The sequence below is a fragment of the Ranitomeya imitator genome, chromosome 8, assembly GCF_032444005.1.
Source record: "Ranitomeya imitator isolate aRanImi1 chromosome 8, aRanImi1.pri, whole genome shotgun sequence".
In the NCBI taxonomy this organism is placed as follows: Eukaryota; Metazoa; Chordata; class Amphibia; order Anura; family Dendrobatidae; genus Ranitomeya; species Ranitomeya imitator.
The window spans coordinates 18957508-18983575 of NC_091289.1; the positions used below are offsets into that span (position 1 = coordinate 18957508).

General features: G+C 42.4%; 1 protein-coding gene across 17 annotated transcripts in view; it reads left to right on the forward strand.

Annotated features, from left to right (window-relative positions):
* The window catches only part of FOXP1 (forkhead box P1), a 704299-nt gene that overhangs the window by 497381 nt on the left and 180850 nt on the right, over nucleotides 1-26068 (forward strand). For 15 of the 17 annotated variants that reach the window (XM_069736485.1, XM_069736483.1, XM_069736488.1 and 12 more), the window contains one exon: nucleotides 18204-18296. In XM_069736485.1, coding sequence (XP_069592586.1) covers nucleotides 18204-18296 — 93 coding nt within the window. Of the gene's footprint in view, nucleotides 1-5540; nucleotides 5697-18203; nucleotides 18297-26068 lie in introns of those variants that run through there. The other 2 variants (XM_069736495.1, XM_069736501.1) reach the window with 2 other exon arrangements.

Below are 26068 nucleotides of genomic sequence, written 5' to 3' on the forward strand. Positions count from 1 at the left end.
ATATGGGCACCATTACGGGCTACGATAATTAGGCTTCTGAGTCGGAAAGTCAGGTTTGTTTTGTTGTTTAGTGAAATACTCATACTGAGATATTAAACAAAAAAAGTAACTGTGAATACAGGTCCAATCTGTCCAATGGGCGCCTAAGGCACCACATACAGAATCCATAGCAGTCAATAGGGTCTTTCTTTTCTTAGAACTCTGAGTTGTGCTGTTCCCCTGTTATTCCCCTGGAAATTTTTTTAGGGGAAAAAAACTTGACACCTGGGAGGTATAGCCAGTTTGGGTTTGTAGCCGGTGGGGGGGTGTAGTCCCTGCGCACTCTTACATTACTTATTCATTGCTGATGGTGTCAGACTGTAGGGACATTCCCCTTTGACGAGAGGAGTGGTAACACCCAATTGTCAATCTATTCATATATGTCCAGAGGGATAAAAATAAGAGGAACAGCACAATGCAGAGTTGTAAGAAAAATTGTCTCAAAATTATTTTATGGGTATTATCAATGATTGTTTAAAACAGGCAGGGTGTCTTTTAAAACATGTTTTTCATGAAATAACACCACTCTTGTCCAAAGGCAATGTCTGATATTCCAGTCTTGTTTCAGCTGCAATTCCAGACAGAGCCTATAGACATGTGTGGCGCTGTTTCTTCGGAAAAAAAAAAAAATAGTTGTATTACCCTTTATTATCTCCAACCCTTGGACTCTTGCACTTTCCAACTTCATGATGGCAATGACATCCATCCTTTTGCTGTAAATGTGTTTTTTTTAACCTATTGTAAAAGCTGCTGTTCTCCTGAAGCCGGCAATGTTTTTCTCTTGGTTTCTGAGATATAGCCTTTTTTCTTGTATTTAAATCAAGTGTTTTTTAGACAAGTGGGTGGTTTAATGACTACACCCACTTGGTGTCACGATCCATTTTTTTGATTTGTGGCAAATCTGGTTTCATGGAGTTAAACCTTCTTTCCTTTTGGCTTATCGGGGGTTAATATCAGTTTTTCCCCCGATGACAAGCTGGTGTAATTGCATTGCTGCTGGGTCAGGTCGTTCAGGTCCGGACCGGTGTGTGAACGAGTACATGTGGGTAACCGCCAAAAACATCAGGTGGAAGGGTGCTACTGGGACTTGGAGTTCTAGGGTGATCGGGCCATATCGGGTGTCGGCCATTCTCAGCCCAGGGACTTTCCAGCTGGAGTTACCCCCAGTAATGCACGTACACAACACATTCCCCAGGTCGGCGCTCTGGAGATTTGTGGCGACTCCAGAGCCTACAATGTTTTGTCACTTCCATCAGACTGCGTTTGCCATAAACTTGAGGGTCAGGTGACTGGCGAGGTGAACTCTGGTGGATCGAGGCGTCCTCACCGTATGTCGTTTTCTGGTGAGGTCCAGTCTTGAAGGTCCAGAAGCCCCTCATTGATAGTGGGGTAGTGTCACAATCCATTTTTTGGATTTGTGGCAGATCTGGTTCCATGGATTTAAGCCTTTTTTTCCTTTTGGCCTATCTGGAGTTAATGTCAGTTTTTCCCCGCTGGCAAGCTGGTGTAATTGCATTGCTGCTTGGTCAGCTGATTTGGGCGGTGACCACTCCCACCATCCTTTTTAAAGGTCACCTGATGCATCAGCTGGCTGTCGGTGTTAGAGCAATCTGCAGTGACCAAGCTGGAGTAAGGAACTCTCTCTCTGGTTGCAGTGGTGCTTCTGCTGAGTTCGCTGATCTAGTGCCTTTCTGCTGCTGTGCAGTGCTTTGCAGCAGAGAAAGGGAAGTGTGAATTTTTTGTTATTTTGTCCCTTTGGTGTCTGTCACTTCCCCCTGTTTTTATTATCTGCAGTTGTGCGGCTAGTGCCCGTCACTGGCCATTTCACTAGCCAGGGCAGAGTTAGGTGACAGTTACGGATGAGGTATCCTGGTGGCGGCAGGGGAAGGACCCACATAGGGCTTTAGGGGACTGCAGGGTCAGGCTTAGGTTTGAGCTCAGGTGTGACCATTCCCCATTCTTTACAGGTAGGGCCTTCCTCTCACCTATACCATCCCCATTGTATGTGTATTGTGCCGTTAGCTGACCAACCATCCGTTGGTTCGAGTCACACCGTGATAACCACCGCGTGACATTAACACCGACCATCACATTTTTCCCAGTAAGCCATGGCTCAATTGCAGGCCTTTGCCCAACTGATCCAAACCATCACTGATGAGCTTAAGGAGCTGCAGGGTCAGGTGACTCAGCAGTTTCAGCAGTTGACCGGGATTTGGGCCTTAGCTCAGTTGCAGGCTCAACCGGAACCCAAAATATCTCTCCCTGACCATTTCTCTGGAGGGAGAGATAAGTTTATTGTTTTTCAGGAGGCCTGTACATTATATTTCAGGCTCCGCCCTCATTCATCAGGGAGTGAGGAACAGTGTGTGGGGATTATAGTCTCCCTTCTCAAGGGTGATCCCCAATCCTGGGCCTTGTCCCTGTCGACCGGTTCATCATCTTTACTGTCGGTGGACAAGTTTTTTGCGGCATCGGCACTGGTGTATGGGGATCCTGATGGCGTCTCCCAGGCTGAGTCTCGTCTCCGCAAAATCAAGCAGGGGGGCCGGCCGGCTGAGGAGTACAGCTCAGAGTTTAGGAGGTGGGCCACTGACATGCAGTGGAATTACCCTGCCCTTAGGAGCCATTTTTGTCAGGGTTTTACCTAGGCTGCAGGATACTAAGGTGCAGTACACTGCTCCCAGGTCATTGGAAGCTGCCATGTCGCTTGCTATCCAGGTGGATAGATGCATGCACCAAATCTGCCCCCTGTTGTCTTAGTTAGGGAGGAGGACACAGTGGTGCAGATAGACAAACCCTTGCAGATGGGATGAATTTTGTCTCAAACAGGATTGCTTGCAGTTCGCCGTGGTGTGGGGTCATGTTTTTATTGAGGACAGACTGGTCATTTCATCGGTTTGTGCCCAGCTCGCGCCAAAGTATCATCACCATCACATAAGCCGCGTCCTCTTGGTCGTGTGGAGCGAGGCTACCAGGTTGTGAATATTTCCTCCATTTTCTCTTCTCAGTGTACCTTACCTGTTGAGGTGGTGGTTGGCAAGGTAACTGAGACTGGCTGCTGGTGGACAGTGGAGCAGGAATCAATTTGGTGGATTCTCGCTTTGTTCAAATCCATGGCTTGGTGGGTAGGACGCTAGCGATACCTCTAAGTGTTCAGGCCATTGACTCAGTCCCACTCAGCCAGGGGATGGTGACCCAAGTCATAGATGATATACACGTGCATATAGGGACTCATCATGAAGAGTACCTGTCTTACTACGTCTTGGAGGGTATGCCAAGTCCCATCATTTTAGGCCTCCCTTAGTTGAAAAAACACAACCCGGTCATAGATTGGTGGTGCAAGGAAGTAGTCAGCTGGGACCAGTTGTGTAAGGACTGCTGCCCGGGAGCTACGATCTCTGCCATCCTTCTACAACCTACCCCTTCTTCTCCGGTGGGGGCAGCAGAGGTGCTGCCAGGGAGAGGAGGCAAGACTCAACCCTCACCAAAAGCTAACGCTGAGTGTTGGAGTCCTCTTAGGAGGAGGGGTCAGGGGAGGGTGGTAGTTCCCTCTGTGCATAGTGTGAGTGTGGTGAGACAGGGAGACGCCTCTGTTGTCTGTTCCTCAAAGTGTTCACCATCTTGTGGCAACAAACGTTCAGGTCCGGACCGGTGTGTGAACGAGTACATGTGGGTATCCGCCAAAAACATCAGGTGGAAGGGTGCTACTGGGACTTGGAGTTCTAGGGTGATCGGGCCATATCGGGTATCGGCCATTCTCAGCCCAGGGACTTTCCAGCTGGAGTTACCCCCAGTAATGCACGTACACAACACATTGCCCAGGTCGGCGCTCTGGAGATTTGTGGCGACTCCAGAGCCTACAATGTTTTGTCACTTCCATCAGACTGCGTTTGCCATAAACTTGAGGGTCAGGTGACTGGCGAGGTGAACTCTGGTGGATCGAGGCGTCCTCACCGTATGTCGTTTTCTGGTGAGGTCCAGTCTTGAAGGTCCAGAAGCCCCTCATTGATAGTGGGGTAGTGTCACAATCCATTTTTTGGATTTGTGGCAGATCTAGTTCCATGGATTTAAGCCTTTTTTTCCTTTTGGCCTATCTGGAGTTAATGTCAGTTTTTCCCCGCTGGCAAGCTGGTGTAATTGCATTGCTGCTTGGTCAGCTGATTTGGGCGGTGACCACTCCCACCATCCTTTAAAAGGTTACCTGATGCATCAGCTGGCTGTCGGTGTTAGAGCAATCTACAGTGACCAAGCTGGAGTAAGGAGTTCTCTGGGTGCAGTGGTGCTTCTGCTGAGTTCGCTGATCTAGTGCCTTTCTTCTGCTGTGCGGTGTTTTGCAGCAGAGAAAGCTAATTGTGAAATTTTTGTTACCTTGTCTTTTTGGTGTCTGTCACTTGCCCCTGTGTTTATTATCTGCAGTGGTGTGGCTAGTGCCCGTCACCGGACACTGCACTAGCCAGGGCAGAGTTAGGTGACAGTTAGGGACGAGGTATCCTGACGGTGGCGGGGGGGAAGGACCCACATAGGGCATTAGAGGAGTGCAGGGTCAGGCTCAGGTGGTGACCATTCCCTACGGTTAGGGCCTTCCTCTCACCTATACCATCCCCATTGTATGTGTATTGTGCCGTTAGCTGACCAACCATCCGTTGGTTCGAGTCACACCGTGATAGTCACCGCGTGACACTTGGCTAACAAGTCTAGATTGATATATTGGGAAGAAAGGGCCATACCTCAGGAACGGAGAGGAATAAAAGAAAAACATCTCTGGATTCAGGAGAACAGCTGCTTTTACACCCAGTAAAAAAATACAGTATTTATGACAAGCGACACTTAATACCACCATACTTTAGACTACCTACAGCTTCTTTACAACGACAGGTGCCAACTGGTCTTACTAATGCCTTCCGAGGCATATTGGTACTTTTATTCCCATAATGGCTAGATATAAGTATGATTTCCAAACCTGGAACAGCGGAGGTTAAAAACGGCAATGACATCTCATCACAGAGATGATTTTAAGCAGCATGGTGGAAGATATGAGTGCTAGTATTCATCAGATCCCAGTATGTAGTGTGTATTTCATCACATAACAGGAGGGAAAGGAGGAGGATGGGGGGGGGGGGTACAGACTTTTTTTTATTATTGTACAATGAGCTCATTTAGCTGTCTAGAAGGAAGGGGGGGTTAAAAAGTGTATTTTATTGTTTGTTGGTCCAGTCCGCCGATGTAATTAGTTTGGTATGTGCCTACAGATGGGACTTGTGGTCAGAAAGAAAGAGAAGTCAAATCTGTTACAGTAATAAGAGTTTTCGGTGGCGGCGGCCACGACTTATGAATTACCTGCAAGTTCCAACGTTTTTTTTGTTGTTTTTTTTGTGGGTAGAATCACTGTAGGAATTCTTGTGGTTACTTTGTCATGTATCAGGCGCAGACATTGCTGCATTGCTACTGTTAACAGGCGCGTCCCCTGTCGTTGCCTACAAAGGGCAATGTTCCACTGAGTTTTCACTTTAAAGTGAGATTGAGCTGCTCAGCTCTTCCTGTTTATTCAATTTTTTTTTTCTTCTTCTCACTATTCTGCAACCGCCCCCCTTCCCTGCAACCAAAGCCAGAACACAACTTATACTGCAAGGAGACAGCAATCTTCTTAAAGGAACTCAGTAAGTCTTCAAAGAAGCATCAAAACTTTACTTTTTCTGTAACTTTTTTTGCCTTTTCTTCACCAGGGTGGGTTTGGTTGGCTGCTAGTAGTGGTGGTGGTGGTGGAGGGGGGAAGTGGGGGTCCTGATTTCCTCGTGATACTGATTGTCATTGCCTCAGGACTACAGCACAGTGAGAGAGGTTAAATCCCCAGCCTCCATGCTGTAGCGTCAGGCTGTGTAGTAACATTACTGGGTTAGCTCACTTAGGTCCATGGGAGCCAAGCGTAAGCATCATGTGAATCTAGGGCTTAATAAAAATATAAAAAAATTGAAAAAAAAATCTAAAATTTTCAACACTGCCTTATGACATAGGGAAAGGCTACTTGAACTTTAACCTATTTGAAAGCCTGCCCATCATGGTCACTGACTGAATATCATGTGCTTAAAGTCAACCCAACCCATTTAGTTATTTATTTTTAATTATTTAGGGGAAAAAAAACTTTTTTTTCCGAATTTTTTTTTTTATTTGAACAGTTTTATTATAATTTTTTTTCTAAAATGTAACATTTTTTCTTTTTTAAATTACTTTGCTATATTAGATTTTTTTTTTCTTAAAAAACGTACGGTAATTTTTATTTTAGATTTTTTTTTCCCAAATGTCTTTAAAAAAAAAATACATTTTTTATAATGATTTTTCATTTTCTTTCCCAAATTTCATATTTTTTTTTTTTTTTGCCTGGGGGGGGGGGTTTGGGGGCGGTGCAGGTGGGGGCTTGACTTTAAAATTTTAAAACTTGGTAGATGAATGGAGTAATAATAAAGGTTGTGTTGTTTTTTGTTTACTTTTTAAAATCCCTTAAATATATATATTTTTTAAAATATTCAAAATATCAATAACATAGATTTATATATATATGATAAAAATATATACATTTAATGTTAAAATATATATTTCTGTATATATGTTTTGTGTATATATATATATATATATATATATATAATATAAATGCATATATATGTGTATATATATATATATTTAATATGCTTATATATTTATATATTTTATTTTTATATATTATTTCACTTAATATATTTATTTTATATATTTATTTACTTAATATACTTAGATATTTATATATTATATGTTATATATTTATATTAATATATTTAATATACTAATATATGTATATATTTATTTATATTCATATATTGGTATGCTTATTTAATATATTTATTTAATGCACTCATATACTTATATATTATATTTATATGTATATTTTTTTATATTCATATATTTATATTATTTTTTATTTGTTTTGTCTTTGCTTTGTAAACATCAGTGAGAAAATGTCAATAATTGTGTGTGTTACCATATGACTGATCTAACAGACACTTCTAGTTAAACCTGTTTTTTTTTCTCCTTTTTTTGTGGCAGCTGAATTAATGTAGCAGCGTAAAAAAAAAAACAGAATAGAAAATGTTTAGTTCTTATGGGAAATCAGTGCTTTATAAAATCTTTTACAGGCCGTCTTCAGGTTGATAATCTTTAGTAAGCTGCTGGCCCGCTTTACTGTTGTTGTGTCTGCGTTCTTGATTTTTTTTTTTTTTTGATGTTCTCCTGCACTTAAATGCTGAAGATTTAAAGCTTCTTTTGCACAATGGTGAGAGAGGGATCAAACTGAGAGCTTATGTTCACCTCGAGTGCGGTACAAGCGCAGAAGGAGAGAGGGAAAAAAAAAAAGGAAAAATTGGAGTCGCGGTTTTGTAATGCTTGAGACCGGTTGTGTTTTTACAGAAAATAAACCCGGTGTTTGCTACTGTACCTTAAGGACAATTTGTTTAACAGTAGGAGTAATTGCATGGTGAAAATGGAAAGAGTGACTGAAGGTCTTTACTCAGATGTTATGTAGGTGTGGGGCACCGCAGATCGCTCGCTTGCTTTTCTACACTATATTAAGTTGTTTCGCTTTTTTATCCTTTTATTTCATCCTCCTGACCCATCACATTCCCCGGCCTCCTTGGCTATATCTTATTTCTGTATGTTACATACGGTTATATATCAGTAGGGCGAGAAAGAATAGAGAAGGTCTGCAGAGTATATCCAGTACGTTTTTTTTTCTATTCTTTTTTCCTCCTCCGGTTACTAAATTAATAAAGGTATGTAATGTGCCCGGTAAGATCCTGTCTGCCGGGTTTTATACATCAACCCCAGACAACATGTAACAAGAAGAAAAGAAAGAGCTAAAGCTGTATACTCACAGTGGTGTTACAGGGATTACTGCCTCTACTGTTTCAATTACCTAGGTTTACAATATTACACATTGGAGCTATTTCTGACTCGCAATAATTGCTGTATAATTTCCTGAGTGTAACTGATTATGGAGTGGAGGCATAAAAAGCCGAGATGATGTCATGTGTGTGCGTGCGGTGGGGAGCGGGGAGGCTATGGCCGAGCCCATGTCACTTGGGAGGGGAAGGGTTAATGGCTCAGCGCAAGGTGGGTGCCTCTTTCTCTATGGAAAGGATGGAGGGGCGAAGTATGGTAATTACCTGAGACTGTACTGTATATAGGGTGTATGTGTACATCAAGGATGGATGGATACATAGATACCAGTAGATAATAGATAGATAGCTAATATGAGATAGATAGATAGATAGATAGTAGATGGATAGAAGGTTAGATATATAATAGATATTAGATAGAAGGATCGATAGATAATAGATAGATGATAGATAGATGGTAGATAGATGATAGATGGATAGATAATAGAGAATCTATGGGGTATTGTCAAGAGGAAGATAAGAGACACCAGACCCAACAATGCAGATGAGCTGAAGGCTTTTATCAAAGCAACCTGGGCTTCCATAACCCCTCAGCAGTGCCACAGGCTGATCGCCTCCATGCCACGCCGCATTCATGCAGTAATTGATGCAAAAGGAGCCCCGAGCAAGTATTGAGTGCATTTACTGAAAAAAAAAAATTTCAGGAGGCCAACATTTCAGATTTTAAAATAATTTTTCAAGCTGGTGTTATAAAGTATTCTAATTTACTGAGATAATGACTTTTGGGTTTTCATTGGCTGTAAGCCATAATCATCAACATAAAGATAAATTTTTGTAATGACTATATATTTTGATGATATTCTAATGTTGTGAGAAGCACCTGTAGATAGATAATATATTGGTAGATATAGATTGATAAAGATCAGTAGATTCAAGGATGAATACATAGATCAGTAGATGATAATTACATAATCTACAGGAAATTTTATTTCAGATTAGTCATTAAGTCGGGAATTGTGATGTCTCCCAGTTAGAATCCCTTGAATGTAAAATTTTACTGTTATGCTACTGTTTTTTATTATTATACGTTCTGGCATGGTGAGGAGATAATGAGGGAAGCGATGTTTGATGTGAAGTGTGATTAGATGCTGACAATGTACAAACCAACCACAATCATCATCATCATGTGCTTCTGGGGAAATAAGACCCCATTTCATATTTTTGTATGGAACCTTATGATCAGTGACAGACTTCGGTGCTACAATGGACCACTCTCTGTGTATATAGACTTCGTACATCCTTTGTTAATGACAAGTGACTTTTTTAAACATTCATGAAAAAGTGTTTTCTGCTGGACCTTTGAGATCTTGGAGTCTTGGAGGGCCATATTGGCACAGCTTAGACCCATCATAAGAGTCTTTTGTGGGCCAGGTCAACGCTGCTCGTGTTGTTTCTGTACCAAGGATTTATGTCTTATCAGGTACCTCCAGGAAGCATCACCACCTTGTGCTATGTCATTGGTCAAACTTTGTAGGCATGATCATATTGGCAAGCAGGGCCGCCATCAGGGCATTACTGCTCTGACTGCCGTATGGGGCCCGGTGGGCAGAGGGGGCCCACATCGGGCCCCTTCTCATCTGCTCACCGGGCCCCCCCTACAAGGGCTGCGGCAGTAAGGCTATTGACGTGTGGGTGCGGGCCCGTACGTCAATCGTTAACAGCCACCAGCCAATCGGAGGCTGGCAGCTGACGTGTGCCGCAGCGCGCACTTCGCCGGCATCTGACGTAATTGTCAGCTGCCGACGAGTGCGCGCTTCACCTGAGTGGAGGGAGGAAGGTTCGCCCACCGGCTGCTGCAGGAGCGTGGGTAGGTAAGTAAGAACTCGTGGGTTTTTTTTTGTTTGTTTGTTTCTTTTTTTGAGAGCGGCGATCTTGGGGCAGAATGCTGGAGACACTGGGAGCAGAAATGCTGGACAAGCTGGGGGCAGAAATGCTGGACACACGGGGGCAGAAATGCTGGAGGGGCAGAAATGCTGGACAAGCTGGGGGCAGAAATGCTGGACAAGCTAGGGGCAGAAATGCTGGACAAGCTGGGGGCAGAAATGCTGGACAAGCTGGGGGCAGAAATGCTGGACACACGGAGGCAGAAATGCTGGACAAGCTGGGGGCAGCAATGCTGGACACACAGGGCAGAATGTTGGACAAGCTGTGGGTAGAAATGCTGGACACACGGGGGCAGGAATGCTGGACAAGCTGGGGGCAGAAATGCTGGACACACGGGCCAGAAATGCTGGACACACTGGGGGCAGAATTCTCAACACACGGGAGCAGAAATGCTGGACAAGCAGGGGGCAGAAATGCTGGACACACTGGGGGCAGAAATGCTGGACGCACTGGGGGCAGAAATGCTGGACGCACTGGGGGCAGAAATGCTGGACACACTGGGGGCAGAAATGCTGGACACACTGGGGGCAGAAATGCTGGACAGGCTGAGGGCAGAGATGCTGGACACGCTGGGGACAGAGATGCTGGACACGCTGGGGGCAGAATTGTGGACACACTGGGGGCAGTACTGGAGACATAGGGGGCAGAATGGAGATACGGGGCATGATTGGAGACACGGGGCAGAATGAAAGACATGGGGGCATAATTGGAGACACTGGGGGCAGGATTGGAGACAGATCGTGCAGGATCATGGGGCAGGATGGGGAGATCATATGGGGCAGGATGAGCAGATCATATGGGGCAGAATGGATACTCATGAGGGCAGGATGGGAGAACATATGGCTGGAGCCAGGAAGTAGACACACGGGGGCTAGGATGGGGAATATTATTACCCTAGGGCTAGTTAATGGATATTATTACTGCAGTGACATATTATTTTATTTTTGAGTATACTGCTTTAAATGGGGGGTGGTCCTGTTACTGTGTAGAGTGATACTAGGTCGCCTTTTTTTCTTCATGTGGTGTAATGTAGAAGTTGGGAAAAATTTAAGTAATGTGTTCTGCAAGCGGAGCTCGAGATAACTGTGTTATTTCCTGCAGAGACAAGTCCTGGCTGGAAGAAATGACGGTGGTCTGTGCTGGATGAAAGTTGAAAGTCAGTTGGTGACACACTGACACTGTATACTATATACAGGGGTCCTGTGTATAATGTCACCAGTGATCACTGTGTTACCTATACATTATATACAGAGCTCCTGTGTATAATATCATCAGTGATCAATGTATTACCTGTACACATACACTGCATACTAAGTACAGATCTCCTCTGTATAATGGCACTTATGGTGATAGAATTGTGTTTTTTTTATTACTGATCAGTATTGTAGTATTCAGTCACTATGTGATGGTAATATGTGGTCTGGACATGGTGTTGTGGTATTTGTCCCTCATATGTGCTATGTGGTCACTTTGTGGTAGTAATATGTGGTCTGGTCATGGTGTTGCTGTATTTGTTCCTTGTATGTGATATTATTCAGTCACTGGTGGTAATATGTGGTCTGGTCATGGTGCGGTGGTATTTGTCCCTTATATGTGCTATTTGGTCACTATGAGGTAGAAATATGGTGTCTTGTCATGGTGTTGTGGTATTTGTTTCATGTATGTGATATTATTCAATCACTGTGGTGGTAATATGTGGTCTTGACATGGTGTAGCGGTATTTGTTCCTTGTATGTGATATTATTGGTAATTTTAAAAATTGAAAAATAAATAAAAATATACCTAAATTGTATTGCATATTTTAACCAATATTTAATAGGTTACAGTAGAGCAGGGCCCGGCCAAAAGTGTCTACCGTGTTATGGTGGCAGCATAAAAAATCTTTTGGCCAAAACAAAAGCTGCCGGCTATATGTGTGATCTGGTGATGGAAACTGTTAATGTGTGATAGGTGAGAAGTGGAGTTTCTCCAAGAGAGAGCGGTGGGACTGTGGACAGTTCGAGGGGTGGAGCGTGGAGGCGGAGCTGGGGTGGAGCCTGGGCGCAGTCTCAAGGGGGCCCCCGAAAAATTTGCCAGTATGGGGCCCCGAAATTTCTAGTGACAGCCCTGTTGGCAGACCAAATCAATAAACCAGAGAAAAATATGGACCTGACATTTCGCTTTTATAACACTGTAGACTGTAGGCATAAAATTATGCACAAATGAGGTGTTGAGGATTCAAAACGTTCAGCCTCTGCCAAGATCACAACCATGAACACCAGAGGACTGAAACTTCATTATGAAATTGTCTTATACCTTTCGAGATCTGTAAGATTTGTAAGCATCACCCAAAAAAGAATGTCTACAGTTTCGATTTATGAGTCACTTGGCTAAAATATGTTCCTCTTTACATTTCTCGCTTAACGTCTTCAGATGTACAGAAATTAAAACAGACACTGTACTAGAAGAGGTAGCTGGTTTAAGACCTTCTAGAGGTCAATGTAGAAACCAATCCAACCTATAAGGAAGACGTAACGCTGCCAGGTTTGGCTTCACCATAGGGTGTTTCCTTTACATTTCAGCATAAGCCAAGCGGTTTCTGTAGAAACCCCTTGAAGTGGAGATAACTACAACCACAGTGCTGTCACATAGACTTAAATTGAAAGTTTCTTCTGATTCTAAAAATCCCTTACAACTCACAACCTGAATTGTAGCTCCAACTCAACCATTCTTCATAAGTTTACCTATTAGGGTCACTGAACTTTTAGACAATTTGATTTTGATCCCATTTGATAGATAATGTGATAAATCGACAATTGGAAAATCACTTTATTTAAATCTTATGTCTTACCACCAGTGCCTGGCCACTTCTTCGTCACTTGATATCCACTACCTGTTGTCAATTTAATCCATCCCTAGAAACTGAGATGGATAACAAGAAGTAGAGGCGGGACTTTGTCTCTTTACAGGAAGTGGGGGTGGTTTTTATGTCTCTACAGGAAGTTGGGGCGGGCCTTTAGGGCTCTACAGGAAGTGGGGGTGGATCTTTGTCTCAACAGGAAGTGGAGTGAGACTTTGTTTCTTTACAGGAAGTGGTAACAGGTCTTTATGGCTCTACAGAAAGTGGGGGCGGGTCTCTTTACAGGAAGTGGGGGTGGGTCTTTGTCTCTCTGCAGGAAGTGGGATTAGACTTTCTTTCTCTACAGAAAATGAGGCAGATCTTTATCTTGCTACTACAGGAAGTGGAAATGGGTTTTTGTCCCTGTACACGAAGTGGGGGCAGGTCTTTGTAACTCTTTAGAAAGTCGGACCTGTTCTTTGTCTTTGTACAGGAAGTGGGTGCAGGTCTTTATCTTTACAGAAAGTGGCAGCTAGTCTTCAGCTCCCTGCAGGAAATGGGGGCAGATCTTTATTACTTCACAGTAAGAGGTGATGGGTCTTTATCAGTTCACAGTAAGTGTGAGCGGGTCTTTATCTCTTCTCTAAATGAGGGTGAGTCTTTAGGTACCGTCACACTAGACGATATCGCTAGCGATCCGTGACGTTGCAACGTCCAGTGTGACAGGCAGCAGCGATCAGGCCCCTGCTGTGATGTCGCTGGTCGGGGAAGAAAGTCCAGAACTTTGTTTCGTCGCTGGATCTCCCGCTGACATCGCTGAATCGGCGTGTGTGACGCCGATTCAGCGATGTCTTCGCTGGTAACCAGGGTAAACATCGGGTTACTAAGCGCAGGGCCGCGCTTAGTAACCCGATGTTTACCCTGGTTACCATCGTTAAAGTAATAAAAACAACCACTACATACTTACCGCTGTCTGTCCCCGGCGCTCTGCTTCTCTGCACTCCTCCTGTACTGGCTGTGAGCACAGCGTCCGGAAAGCAGAGCGGTGACGTCATCGCTCTGCTTTCCGGCTGACCGGCGCTCACAGCCAGAGCAGAGAAGCTGAGCGCCGGGGACAGACAGCGGTAGGTAAGTATGTAGTGGTTGTTTTTTTTACTTTTACGATGGTAACCAGGGTAAACATCGGGTTACTAAGCGCGGCCCTGCGCTTAGTAACCCGATGTTTACCCTGGTTACCGGCATCGTTGGTCGCTGGAGAGCTGTCTGTGTGACAGCTCTCCAGCGACCAAACAGCGACGCTGCAGCGATCCGGATCGTTGTCGGTATCGCTGCAGCGTCGTTTAGTGTGACGGTACCTTTTGTCTCTGTTCATGTTGTTCTTTCTAACAAACTGCATACACTCATAACAGAGATAGGTTACAGGGCAGGCGAGCCATTAGACAATGACCGGAGCAATACATGCTTAGAAGTGAGAAATTAAGTAGGAGATTCGAGGCAGAAAGACCACACTTTTCTTCATGCATTGTTAGAAAGGACTGGTACACTTTAACAACTTCACACTTATTTGGATTTGACACACTTTCCTGGCCATTAAAATCATGTCAATATGGTATAAGTCTTAAGAACTGCTTAAAATGGTCATTGAATGTTGGCCAAACCTGCTGATTTGGGAACTGATTGTTGTCTCTATTAGTAGCTGAGCTTCCATGTGTATGTGTAACACCTGTCAATCAAACATATGGCAGAAAATGTATCTTATCATACCTCCTGTTTTCTTTGGGAGGAAATAAAAACACAAAAATGTTTGTATTACAGTGGGATTTCTTCCTAGGAAATTCCTTTAAGAATATTTTGGTGGCAACTCGAGTTACTTTGGGTCCATACTACAGAGATATAAGGATTTAGTTTGCTGCTATTGAGGATTTGCATTAGACCTACGATGATTAATTGAGTCAAATTTTCTATATATATAGAATATATATATATTTTTTTTTACAAATCCATAGGTCAGACTGGCTCATAACCTCAAGCAATCTTCAAGCTCGACAGCTTCTCAATGACCTTGCATTGTTGAGGTGGCATTGTTGTGTGTAATTTTAGTAAAACAATATTTGCACTTGTCCAAACTATTTCTTAATAGTTGAATAGCCACATCAACAAACAATTCTGTAAAAGAAGAAAAATGTACAAGCTTTTTTATTAAGTTGACATACATCATCCTGTTTTGTCCAAGTCTTAACATGCTTCTTGCACAGGCGAGACTGTCCTTCCGATTAGAAACTTTTTCCTGCTTCAGTGAGAAAGTCCTTAGTTTTATGTGTCTGAAAATGACGGCAGTACCGGTCCTAGTTCAGCTGTCACTTCCACATCATATGACTCTGGCTGAGCTAATGTTCTGCACAGTCCACTAGGATTCATCCAAGATTAGCAAAAAATCATTTTGTAGAACTCTTTCAAATGGACTTCGGGGTAACATCCCGATAAATAATATGAGGCAATTTGCTCACAAATGTTTAGTCTTTGTTGGGCGTTGCGTTCATCGAGGAAATGTCCAGTGAAAGGCGTTCATTGAAGTATAGAAGTAGTTACTGTAGAGGGAATTTTCTTCTGGGATGGATGCAAAAAATTTTTTTTGTTGAGTAATGTTCCTTAACGGACCACAGTAAAACTTTTGAATAGTATATTATTATATTTACCAATCTCTTTTTTCGAAACTTTGCAAACCAGCTAATGCTTGAGCATCTTACCACCCTATGTCTTCCATGCAAAATTGGCACGAGATTTGGACCCATGAGGTTCCAAAAAGAAAAAAAATATTTGTCAGCAAACAATCTCAAAAAGGGGTATATGAGAAGGAACGCAAGAGTTAGTATATCATAGGTCTTGAGGATGCATCCTCGCTTATGCAAGATTTCACAAACACATGTATGTAGCAATATAGATTGCTTCCGCCGGTCCACCCTGGTAACCTTCCTAAATAAACCTCATGGCCATTATTCAGATAATCGATCAAATTCCAATTCACTCTTCAGATTATTTTATTCCAAGAAGTGGAGTGGACTTTTATATGGATAAAAAGGCATGCAACGTGTTTCAGCTCATGTAATCGATCTTATATGAACCAAACAGTGTTGCATGGTTTTTCATCCAAATGAAATCCGCTCCATTTTTTTAAATGCCACCATCTGAAGATGAATCGGAATGTAATCTCTGCCCACCAAGGTTGTTTTGTCATCACGGATATCTGCAAAAAGAAAAACGTAGGTCATTAGTCTAATTTTATACGGGCACCTATTGTTATTAAGAAAACTTTGACACCTTCCTGTTGATGTCCTACTATGGTGTGGTCCATCTATGGAAACTCCTTGTGACTTTGCAAATAGTCACAATGAGCCAAAATTATGGAAAATATTGGGTGCCCTAAACAAGGGGTTGTCCAAACTGGGCACCTCCGGCTCCTTCTATAAGTGAGAACTCTGTGACGATTGGATGATCATCATTGGTCTAAAAACTGAAATTGCAGGCGGGTACCCAACTTTTTGGCTGCTGATTGGACTGGTTGCACTTGGTCATGTTGAGCCATCTGCAGCAGGAACAGATCTTTTCAGGAGCCCACCATTCTGGCTAAAAAAAGGCATCGTCCTGATGGGGCAATATTTTAAGGTCTGGTGGCCACACATCAAAGATAAGAAGTCCTCCAGCCGTAATCTGGATAAAAATTGGTATTACCTTTCTTAGTTAGTCTGAAACGCGTAGGTAAAAAAAAACAATACTTCTTTGTACTTGGGTGTGTTAATTTTTAACTACTTGAGGGAATAAAATTCATACGTTTTATTTGGATTACGGCTGGAGGACTTCTTATATTTGATATTTTCTTCACCACTGCTTCCTTCTGTGCCAAGGATTAATTCAGAGTGAACTGGGTCTTATGTTCTGTTCTGGTGGTCACACAACCAGAAACTAATATTGCTACTTGACTGTACAGTTTTGGGGGGAATACTGGTTCTCATCGATGGGATTCAGCCGATGTATGGAGACTTATTGTTAGGTGTTGAGTTCCCGCCGCTGTTCAGGGGGAATCTCGAACCATGTCCACTACGGTCTCCCATTCTTCTCCAGCCGCAGTGGAACCTGCTCAGCGGAGACGTCGGTCCCAGTGTCTGACTCAAGCTGATACTGTGCGGCTGGTTACTGCTGCCTTTCCTGGCTCTGCGCTTGTAGCCAGTACTGACTAGCAGCGAGAAGGCCTTTCTGGTACTAAGTTCCGCTTTTCTCATACTGAGCATGCTCATGCGACGACCTCCCATTGGAGGTCGGGGGTCACATGTTCAGGTCCTGTTGCGGTTCCTATTGGACCATCTGGAAGGTCCCGGTCTGCTACTGTTATAAAAGGTTTGCATGGCCATGCGCTAGTATAAACCTTGACAATGTGTGTGTAGATGAATGACTGTCGATGGATGAAAGCTCCTTAATCATTCCCATTCCTCGTGTTGTTGACTACTCGCGAATGGTAGAAGCTATCTAGCGCCCAGCAGTGCTATCTGCACACTAAGCACATGTTGCAGTGCCCGTCTCTACGGCATTGTGCGCCATCAGTGCACTCTCCTGACAACCGTCAGTATAGGGTGGGAAATCCCGCTTGAATTGTGGGGGTGATTCTTAGGGATCCCACTAGTGTCTTGTAGCTGCACCTTGTTACTGCTAATAGGGTGCAGCATATTGTGCGACTCTGTGAAGCAACAGAGCTCGCTACCATTTCACACGGGTGAAGTCTAACCCACGTGTAAGCTAAGTGTCCATCCGCCATTACTTAGCAGCAGGTACCATCTCTGCACGCTGGACCCCGGGCTGCGAACGCACCTCATATCAATCTCTTTATTATTTGGTGCCTTCCGCTAGCCCTAACACTTATTTACAGGGAATTTCCTTGGGAAAAATGTATGTAGATTAGTTCTCCAGAAGGAAGAAAACTTTATCATATTGATTCTCATTTTAATTTTACTCCTATTTTAAAGCCTGTTTTATATGTGTTTGCCTCTATATTTAGCTATTATCTCATAGTTTGGGGGTTTCCAGATGTTTTTGGCTGATTCATCAATTACAAAATTTTAAAATGTGTCAACATTTTTGCACAATTGTACCTCAGTCTAATCTCTAACCCCAAAGTGATTTTACCTCTTAAAGTTTTGTAAAAATGTTGCTTCCTTTTAGCAAAACAATCAACTTTTCATGCTAAAAAGTTGCAAAAAAAAAGGTTTAAAAAATAAAAAGCATTTTTTATTTTATGCAAAATTCATGAACCATTTTGCACCAATTTGAAAAATTTGGTGCCAAAAAAAGACCAACGAATACTAAAAGATACAAAGAAAGAAAAAATATCATTAATGATAAATCTGGACCTTAGTTCTTACTGAGAAAGACAAACATTATCTAGTAAGATGGCCTCCGTAACACTGTATATTTTTTTCCCCTCATTTCAGGCTCTTCAAGTTGCACGGCAGCTGTTAATACACCAGCAGCAAAGCACTGGCCTAAAGGCTCACAAGAGGAATGACAAGCAGCCATCCCTCCAGGTAGGAAACTAGTTAATGTGCTGTTTTGGGGTCTTTTTTTTTTTTTTTGTTGGAGAAAGTGAGAATTTTATTGTTTTTGGTCTCTGACAGACGATGGGTGATGGTGGTCATCAACATTTTTTGAAAAATTGTAAAAATATGTTTATTAGTTATTGATTCTTACAGTTCATGGTTGCAAGAAGGGTACCGATTTTGTCTGGACGGATTAGCAACCAGCAAGTGTACTTGAGTTGACAACTATGTGAAATCAAACCCAATATATGTAGAAGACTTCAGAACCTAGGGAAAAAGTTATGACCAGCCAATTGTGGCCCGGAAGTTAGATGTCTAAAAGTAGTCACCATCCTTCTCTTCACTATGAGGAAAGGTTAGAATGATAGAAGATCTGCTTCTTTGATATTGAATACTTCCAATTTTTGGAAGTGTTCTTTACTCCTCTTCTTGGCCCTTTATGGTGTTTTCCATCATGTCAAGTTATGTTTGTCCTCCTAGGTTCCTATGACATGTGATCATTTATAGGACCTGTATGACATGATGGAAGGCATAGGACAGTCTAAGCCATAAGGTGCACATATAGACTAGAACAAATTCATCCAAACTTGACCGGCCAATTATCTTGTGTCTATGTGAAGTCTCTGAACTCATCCCCAACAAGGATAAGAAGGATCAAGTATGTTAAGTTTTGGTGTATGATCCTTATGTTCTCAGAAAAAATAAGCTACCACCTATAACGATTCCACTACTCACAGTGTACTAAGGATTTTGTGAGTGACAGCTCAGCTGTCCTATAGGACGAGGGGCGTTATGAGGTCTCACCTGTTCCGAGTGGCTACATGGCTATTTAGTTGGCTGACAATGATTAGAAGATTGCCAGTAGCTTAGCTCAGGTGGTGTGTGTATGCTCTGAGTTGTTATATTCTGATCTTTGTTGCCTGACCTTGGATTTGCCTTTGACCATCCTTTTATCTAGCCCCTTTATCCGCTACCTTCTTAGAATTCTTACCCAGTACATTGATCTAACTACGCCTTTGTCTCACCCCTCTGTTTATAACGTACCATCCTAGTTTGTCCATGAGAAGTCGCTCAGCGTCACGCCACCATAGGGGTCTAGCAGGGGTTGTACTTCACTTTCGAAATTGAGAGAACACAAAATGAACCTGCATATGTATGGTAGAGTCTGGAGGACAGCTGGTGAAGGTGAATAGCCACCATAGTTTGACCAAAGGTAGCAACATTAAATATTACATTTCCATTCCGACTGGACTGTTACTTCCATTGTCCTTTTTGAAGTTACAAGCCTTGTGCCAAACTACTACTTAGCCTGTAACGAGTGGCAAATAAATTACAATTCAAGAACAGTCTGCTCCCCCCAAACTGATAAATGAAAGACTTGACCTGTCTCTTGTAAGAGGAGTTTATTTGCAAAAGAAACAATATATCAGGAGAAGAAGTCGGAGGCGAGTGTTCTGAGACAAATTGCATATACTTCAGCCCCTTTTGGCTCAGCCGGAGTTGAGCGCTGCCAAATGTGGTCTTTGTCCACGAGATAAACTCGTTCAATGTCGCCTATAGGCAGCGCAGTCCTCTCCAGTGAGCATAGGTGACCCATGAGTAGTGGTGAATGTTAAGTACAGGGAACGGCATTGTCTTGTCTGACATAAAAGCACACAGTGGTATGCCACACCGCCCTCTGTCCGTCTCTCAATAGATGACTGATTATTGCTGCAAAGGTTCAATTACGGCTTCCAAATGTATATACAGTAAAACTATTGTAATCAATTATCCATGTGGATGAATGGGTGCCATATTTAAGGAAACACTATGTGCAATGCGTACGAGGGGGTCCTGACTCTCCCCCGGTATCAAATATCAGGATAAGGGTCCATTTAAACAACCCAATTTTGCGGCGTTAAGTAACACATAAATACAGATCGGCGGTCATTTATTAGCCATTTTACATAGGCAGATTCTCACTGAGTCTTCTGTAATAGATTGTTCAGTGCACTGTTCTCGGCAGCACAAGCCATGTTTACGCAGGAAAAATGTGCTGCCGAGAATGATGGAATTTTGTGCAGAACATCATTTTGCTCATTCATCCTGCGATTGGCAGCATCTTTTTAAAGCCCTATTATGGTGAGACGAGCGTTCCTAGGAAGTGTGGATGGACTTTTAATGAAGGGTTGGGCATGTTATATTTCAACATGCCCAATCCTTTTTGTTTTCCCCTGAAAAAGCTGCTACCACAGGTGTCTATCACCGGCATACTCCTTTCTCCCCATTTGCTCAACTAAATCCAGATTGCATGTGTATACAGAGATAAGATGAATAAAGAGTATGGCTGATTTAAGGAGGTGGTGCATGGTGCACCATAAAGAGAAGATCCATGTCTCCTGCACCCCACTAAGCATGATAGTCTTTGGAGGGTTCTTTTAACATAATGAGAGCTATTTTTTTTTTCACTTAGAAAAACCTGTGACTTGCAAGTGAATGGATTTTGCCTGTTTTGGGCATTGAACTAGTTGACTGTTAAGAACATATAGAGATTGTAGAGGGGGTCCCCTGTTCCGGACACCCCTCTGAGAAACAGAACAGGAAGAGTGGCTTCCTCTTTAGCAGTTTTGGGACATCCACAAATTACATAGTCAGATGCATTAGTGGAAGACTATTGACCTAGAGGAGTGGGACCTATGGTGATCAGCTGATCTTTACCTCCTGTATATAATCATACACGATGGTCATTGGTGAAAATACAGAGGTACCCAATAAAGAAAAAACCTATGAAGGATAAAAGTGAAGGTATGCCGACTCCATCCAAAGTCACTTTTTTTGGTCTCCATGGATGGGCCTACGACTACGTTCTACATCTGCACCAGAAACGATTTTGACTTTTCTAAACATATTCAACTAAACACAGTGTCAACATAACCCTACTAAAGTGATTTCATGAGTGGGTGCCTTGTGTAGAGTTCATGAGAATCTCCTTGAGTGATGTGTAAAGGTTCACCGCACCGGATGGAGGCCATCGCTGGTCATAGTCTACAGAAAGCGCCATGGGACATTAGGACACAAGCACTAAGTTTTATTGACTTTCAATTATGGATTGTATAGATTTTCCGCGTCCCTCTGTTTATCCCATCTCTACATAGTTTGGCTTTATGGCAATGATTAACTAAAACTGTTGCAATAATAATGCAGTTTAAGTCACTTATTGACTTTTAGTGATAGAGAATTATAATCCATGTGACCGACCACTATTGTTTTACTGCACAAGGTAAACAAGACGCAGGAGAGGCCGATTCAGAAGGTTGAGTAGATAAGAAACAGAACCTCGGCAAACAATTTGTGGGAAAAAAAAGTTTTCTCGTCAACAATATGTTTTTAGGTCATTGCATCCTCAAAAACTGCTTTACGAGACACCAAAAAAAAACCCCACAAAAGGACCGCATACACATAAATCTAATGTCAGCGGAACCCGGCAATATTGACGTGCTGAGCCAACAGTTTACTCCGACAGATGATGTCAGATGAGATAAAGATCTGGCTTGATCAATTTCGGACTTCCAGTCCTTATAGAGAACACAGGAGCACTCGGCATTCGCTCAGCTGGCAACTGTCTACACCATATAGGAGGCAAAACGGTAATTATCCCCTTATATGTTTCTTCACATGGTAATCCAGATAGCAAAAAAATAAAAGCAATAGCATTTTTCATTCTGTATCCTACTCAGTTATCAAATCAAAATCGTTTCTGGCAAGGAGGAAGCCTGCTGTACCAGCAACCTTCCTCTGCAAAAAAGCACATAGCAATGGATTGGACATGTTGAAATGCAACAGGCTTGATCTTCTTTGTAAACCCAAATATTTGGTTTCACGACAATTAGCAAGCTTCCATAAGTATTAGATTGTCAGCTAAGCCACACTTCTACGCTATTCAGAGGCATCGCTAGGAAAGTTAAAGTTGAGCAAAAAGATTTGTGTTGCTATAGTCCGGCGCACAGTCCTCCACGGCAGCCAGAGCAGGGCAGTCTTCAATTCCCCTATTTGCATCCTCAGTCGGGCACCCATTTGCTAGACCTTGCAATGTAATGATGCTAATAATACACAGGAAAACACCTAAACATATGGGACAACATACTAATATGATGTATTAAAGGTATATAAATAGTCCATAGTATATCATTCGGACATATACGGACACACTGAAGTCCATAGAACAAGCACCACAAAAAGAATCAGTGTAAAAACGTCCAGAAACAAATATCAGGATCAGATACAAAAGTTTATTAAATATATACACAGAGACCTACAGACAGGACAAATGGTAAAAGGGTGACAGATCATCCCACAAAAAGACAGGCGGTGGGGCCATATGTGAAACAACCTGGGAGACAACACATGATCATCTATATACATACATGCAAGTCATAATGCACCGTGGCCGTGTCTCACAGAACATACCTGTAGGTACAACAGGGTCACACACTGGCACTCCCGCCCTCCCCAACGCGCGTTTCGGAAGTAAGCACTTCCTTCCTCAGAGGGCCCCCTGAGGAAGGAAGTGCTTACTTCCGAAACGCGCGTCGGGGAGGGCGGGAGTGCCAGTGTGTGACCCTGTTGTACCTACAGGTATGTTCTGTGAGACACGGCCACGGTGCATTATGACTTGCATGTATGTATATAGATGATCATGTGTTGTCTCCCAGGTTGTTTCACATATGGCCCCACCGCCTGTCTTTTTGTGGGATGATCTGTCACCCTTTTACCATTTGTCCTGTCTGTAGGTCTCTGTGTATATATTTAATAAACTTTTGTATCTGATCCTGATATTTGTTTCTGGACGTTTTTACACTGATTCTTTTTGTGGTGCTTGTTAATGTAATGATGCTGTCAAGTCACTGGGTCTCCATCATGATGTGCATTGTACTGCAATATCCTGGTGCAATGGGAACCATTAAAAATCAGTGCTGCCAAGGATGCCAGGTGCAGACATGACGACTGTCCAAGGGCCAGACTGGATGGCGGACGAGGGCAACAAAAATCTTTTTGTTCAGTGTCAGTGGTGAGACATGTTCTCTAAGCGGTTGGTGCTGAAAAACATTCTGCCTTGACCAGTTTGATTAGATAATGAGATAGACTAGTCAACTGAATCTTTGGATAAAGGATGACTTTGATGGCCTTTATACCTGATGTTAACGCTACACATCCAGTGCCACTCAGTTTTTGGGAAAAACAGTACCTGTCACTGTTTACCCCTAATTATGATCAGCTGGTTGGGTCAGCTTGTCCCCCAAAACCTCAGCTTCTTTGGGGGTTGGAATGGTGACCAATATCTTACTTACTTCCCATGGTGCTACAGGTTTGATGGCCAAAGTAAGAAGGGTGACCTTTTTGTAGACATAATGCAATCCCACGTTCCGTTACACTACTGGGCCACTAATCAGTGATGAGTTCATTACCACCAGGGGCAGATATACCATTGGTGTAACCCCCAAGAGATAAGGGGTCCACATCTACCTCCAAAGCAGGCGGAATTGTACATTATGAGATGTTATTGGACAGCAAAGAGTCCATATACTGTTCTTGCACAGGGGCCTCTTCTATCTGCATCCGCTTTGATTACCACCAGTGGTGCCCTATCACAATATCACATGTTTATCCCTTTTCTCTTTCCATCCCCAAAAATATTTTGAGACCTCATTCACACATCCGATATTTTCACGTGCGAGAAAATTGGACCAATTATACTGATCAGAGTTTGATCAGTGTAGTACGAGTGTCATCCAATTTTCTTGTACGTTGGGAGAAGATTAAAAATAAAATCTTCATCTTCTCCATTCTGACTTGGATGTCATCCAAGTGCGGTCCGATTTCTTAACGGACGCACTGACGATTTTGATCCGACCTTCAAATCAAAATTGGACATGTCTCTGATATTTGCCTTTGACCACTCGGTCCTAGGAAAAAATTGAATTGTCTCAAAGAATATTGTGGGTACAAATGTTATACCGAGAAAAACACGAATTTCACTCGTACTCAAAAATCGGACTTCTGAAAGAGACCTGATAGTTATTGAATTTCTTTGGTGTTTCTTGTGTGTACGATGTAACAGATGTAGATCTTTATGTAGAATAATAACGGCTTCTTCCGTCATCATAATATTCATTTCACGTTGCAAAACCTCCCGTTTTTGTTCTTTTTCTTTTATTTTCGCCCAATTGTAAAATTTCATAGATTATAACTCTCCGGCATTTATAGTCGAGTGGATGTTCAATGTGTAAGACTTCTCTTCATTTCCAAGTAACAATCCTCTTCATTACCGTCTCGAGAAATGTCTGGAAAGCGTGCGGGGAGCCGAGCAACGTGAATTATCACTTCTAAAAATATTTTATTTGCTGATCCTTACGCCTTTTGAATAGACTTTCACCGCGGGGACAATTGTAAGCAGCGATTGTATGAGCCAGGTCTAAAGTCAGGTACTAAAATGACTGCTTTGTTGTGCAGATGTCTCAGGAATAACCGGAGAGGATGAAATATGGCTGGGCTGACCTTTTAGCTGTGAGCTTATTTGTCAGGATTCAAATAAGTTGAAAGGATCAAACTAAACGGTTTCCGTCGTCAAACTGGGAATTGTGTTCCCGGGGTCAACGAAGAAGGCCACAATGCAGATTCCGTAACATTGCCAATTGTTGGTACATATTAGACGGCTGGAGCATCTCCCGTAGTTAGAGACACAATTAAAATTCTAATTTATTAATGTATACAGGGAGCTAGCCCAGTCTGTCACTCACCGATTCAAATGACTGCCCATTCTTTACTCATTCTTCACTTTCAGAGTCTTTGCTGTATACAAGGAATTAAAAAAAATGTCTTCTTAGAAATCACACTATTTTTTTTTAAGAGCTCTGGTAAAAAATGACAATGTGCTATTCAACGAGAAGTAGTAGTGCATTAGTTGGGATAATGTAAAAAGCCAACATCTGATGAAATGGTGAACACTCCAAGTGTCATTCATACGAGATTCTTTGTAGCGTCGCCGTCTCCAATCTCTAAGATTGTCGTTTTCAGTCATTATTTGCGCCTTTTACTCCCCAACTCCTGTTTAAACAGGCGCACCTTTATTTTTCACGTAATTGATTTTCTAGAAATGAATCGGAGGCTTGAAATAAAATCAAAAAGTTTCAAAATTGGGGGAAAAAATTAGATTTGGTTATATATATATATATATATATATATATATATATATACATATATATATATATATATATGTATATATATATATATATATATATATATATATGTATATATATATATATATATATATACAGTGGGGCAAAAAAGTATTTAGTCAGTCAGCAATAGTGCAAGTTCCACCACTTAAAAAGATGAGAGGCGTCTGTAATTTACATCATAGGTAGACCTCAACTATGGGAGACAAACTGAGAAAAAAATCCAGAAAATCACATTGTCTGTTTTTTTAACATTTTATTTGCATATTATGGTGGAAAATAAGTATTTGGTCAGAAACAAACAATCAAGATTTCTGGCTCTCACAGACCTGTAACTTCTTCTTTAAGAGTCTCCTCTTTCCTCCACTCATTACCTGTAGTAATGGCACCTGTTTAAACTTGTTATCAGTATAAAAAGACACCTGTGCACACCCTCAAACAGTCTGACTCCAAACTCCACTATGGTGAAGACCAAAGAGCTGTCAAAGGACACCAGAAACAAAATTGTAGCCCTGCACCAGGCTGGGAAGACTGAATCTGCAATAG